Source organism: Acanthisitta chloris, unplaced genomic scaffold, assembly GCF_000695815.1.
Source record: "Acanthisitta chloris isolate BGI_N310 unplaced genomic scaffold, ASM69581v1 scaffold36508, whole genome shotgun sequence".
Taxonomy (NCBI): Eukaryota; Metazoa; Chordata; class Aves; order Passeriformes; family Acanthisittidae; genus Acanthisitta; species Acanthisitta chloris.
This window is the reverse complement of record NW_008689272.1, coordinates 2,101-5,137: the sequence shown is the minus strand read 5'-3', so window position 1 is coordinate 5,137 and position 3,037 is coordinate 2,101. Positions and strand designations below refer to the sequence as shown.

The window sequence follows — 3,037 nt, the reverse complement described above, 5'->3', positions numbered from 1 at the left end:
GGGGATATCCCCCCGAGGCCCTGCTGGGATGTCCCCAGGATCCTGCGGGGATATCCCCCCGAGGCCCTGCTGGACTGTCTCCTGCTGGGGGGATGTCCCCAGGATCCTGCGGGGATATCCCCCCGAGGCCCTGCTGGACTGTCCCCGGTCCTGCTGGGATGTGTCCCCAGGATCCTGCTGGGATATCCCCCAGGGCCCTTCTGGGCTGTCCCCGGTCCTGCTGTCGCTGTCGGCAGTGCTGAGCAGGTGCCACGTGCTCCGGGCACGGCTGGCACTGCCCTGGGCTCTCTGCCCCTGGTTGTGCTCAAATCCCTGCCCAGAGCCTAACGGGGAATTGCTACTGCAGGAGCAGGTGTGCCGGCGACTGAGTATTTTGGTACAAATCTCTGGGGTTTGGGGTTTGGACAAAATCGTAGAAGACAATCATCATCATCAGGTCAATTAAAATAACAGCTGGATGGCAGATAATTAGTTCCACCCTTGACATCAGGGTGAGGTCAGATGTAACCTCCTATTTGAGCTTTACAGTTGGTGACTGGTTTTTTTGCCGTCGGAATTTCCTGTAAAATCACTCCAATATAGGACCCGTTTTTGATTAATAGTTAACCAGCAGCCCTCAATGCATATCTCTCCGTCCAAAGTCCAACGTAAAGCCACGCTGGAGTTTACATTTCTGTCATGGAAACTAACTGCAACTCGTTGAGCCCAAATCCTTGCCTGGAGCTGTCCCGTCGTAGCAGTGAGCCCAGCGCTGGTGGAGGAGCCCCCAGACCCCGTGAGGGCTGAGCCATGCTGGTGGTGCTGAGCCCCCTTGGCTGGCAAAGGGAGGGGCCAGGGAGAGGAAAACAACATCCTTCAGTGTCAAGGGGCAGATTTTTTGGTGGTTTGGGGTTTTTTCTGGTAGAAAATGACATTTCAGGAAAAGGTTTTGGAAACTCCTAATGCTGGAGTGATCCAAAAGTTGCCTGTAGTGCACATTTAATAGAGACTTAATGGGAAGAGTTCAGTGCTTTAAGGGCTGCAGAAATGTAGTCCCTGTTACACCTAAGCTGCTGTGGCTCCTCGTGTGCCCAGATGGGACCAGTGGGTTTCCCACTGCACCGGTGAATCGCAGTCTTTGCCCTGCTGTGGTTGATGTTCAGTGGATGAAGGTGTTGTTTTGGTTTCTTTAAGCTGCCAGACCTGTTGCAGCAGTATGCGACCTCCTTCAGAGACCCCATGATGCTGCATCCCCCCGAGTGGTTCAAGGCCTTCATATACTGCGAAGCCTTTTTGCAGCTGCCGTTCTTCCCCGTGGCCGCGTACGCCTTCCTCAAAGGTGGGTGGGACCCCGGGAGGACACTGGGAGCATCTCTGCACGGCTCCTGCTGTCCTGTGTCAGAGCTCACCACTCCGGGGATGTCCCCTGTGCAGGGCTGGGCTGTCACAGCCCGTGGGAATGTGCCAGGAGCACTGGCTGCTTTCGTGGGGAGTTTTACCAGAGGCAGCAGCACCGAACAAAGCAACCCCCTGTGGCTCCAGGCCCTTGGCAGGTGCAGCCACTGGTGTGACCAGCACCAGTGTTTGGCACTTGGCACACTTCCAGGGCAGATAGAGGTCTGGGTCAAGCCTTTGTACTCCTTTTGTTACTTTGAAACTTTTAGGATCATCCCTTTGTTCTAAATTTCTATCAAGGGAGAGAAACTTCCTGAGTTCCTATTGATACTTGGGTTTTTTCTGCTACCTATTCAACCTGACTGATGGCTTACCCTGGCAGGGAGGTCAATGTTCTGTTAACAGCCTTGGAATTCTGCTGGTTTCAAAATACTTACTGTTTCCTCTGTGCTTCTGTCCAGGTGGCTGCAGATGGATCAGGACTCCTGCCATTATCTACTCCACCCACGTAGCCACCTCTCTGTTTGCTATCCTGGCCCACATCCTGTTCCACGACTTCTCCAAGTCCGAGCACGCGGGGCCTCGGACGCTGCGCGAGCGCCTTGTTCTGCTCTCCATTTACCTGCCGTACCTGCTGATCCCCCTTCTGATCCTGTTCACCATGCTCTGCAACCCCCACTACAAGCACGTGGAGAAGAGGAAAAGGAAGTAGCCCCCACGACCCCTGTGCTGGTTTTGGTTCTGACCCGACGCTGACGGAGTCCCCTGGGACAAGCCTCTCCCGTGCTGGCCCAGCACTGCAGGGAAGCCTGGGCTGGTTTGGGTGCACAGTCCTGCTGTGGCCACACAGCCCTGGCAGAGCCTGAGCCCGTGGCCCTGGGGCTGGGCAGTCACTCCTGCCCCTCTGCCAGGCCTGGGCAGGGCCTGTCCAGCGGGAAACGCGCTCGTCACCCTCTGACGTGTCACTCCGCGAGGGACACGCACTGACACTCTGCAGCTGATACTGTTCTTCCGAGTTCCCTTTTCCAAGGTGACTGTTTGGAAATCACCTAAATGGGAAATTTGTCTTCCAGCGGCATATTCTGCAGACTCCCCAGCTGATCACACAGGTTTGCAAAGCTGAGCTCCTCAAGCATCTCAAATCATGTCATTCGTAACCTCCCCACCCCCTCCTTAAAAGTCTGCCCTGCCTTTGCTCTGCTTCATTTTGATTCATTGTAAGTGTCTGATCAGTGATAAATGTGCCAAAATCTGGGTTTATGAGTGCTTACAGGTACCTTTGACAACGAGGAACACTGCCTCGAGGATCCTGAGGTACTTCAGAAATTGTAAACAAGGAGTTGCAAATTTCCCTCCCATAAAGTCACTTCTGGTATGGAAATAAATAACTAAACGCATTAAACTGCATTTAGTCTTCTTTGGGGAATGGCTGAAAGGAACTCACGGTGAGCAGGAGCTGGTAGATAGTTCACAGAGTAAATCTGTGCATAAACTGCAAGTGATGGAAGTTCGGGGGGTTGGGGTTGGCGTTGTAAGTTCTCAGCTGATGTGCAGGTACCTGACCTGGAGCCTGGTGAGGGGCACAGGGCCCTGCTCAGGACTTCACGCCGTAAAATTCAGGCCTTCCCCAGGCTGTGGGAAGGGCAACATTTCCTGGAGGCAG

The 3,037-nt window shown here is 54.2% G+C and overlaps 1 protein-coding gene across 1 annotated transcript; it reads left to right on the top strand.

Annotated features, from left to right (window-relative positions):
- The first annotated feature begins 92 nt into the window (after positions 1–92).
- On the top strand, positions 93–2,086 carry TMEM97 (transmembrane protein 97). Its single transcript, XM_009081352.1, has 3 exons — positions 93–204; positions 1,181–1,318; positions 1,836–2,086. The coding sequence occupies exons 1-3, from the start codon at positions 93–95 to the stop codon at positions 2,084–2,086; spliced, it is 501 nt and encodes a 166-aa protein (XP_009079600.1).
- Positions 2,087–3,037: the final 951 nt, after the last annotated feature.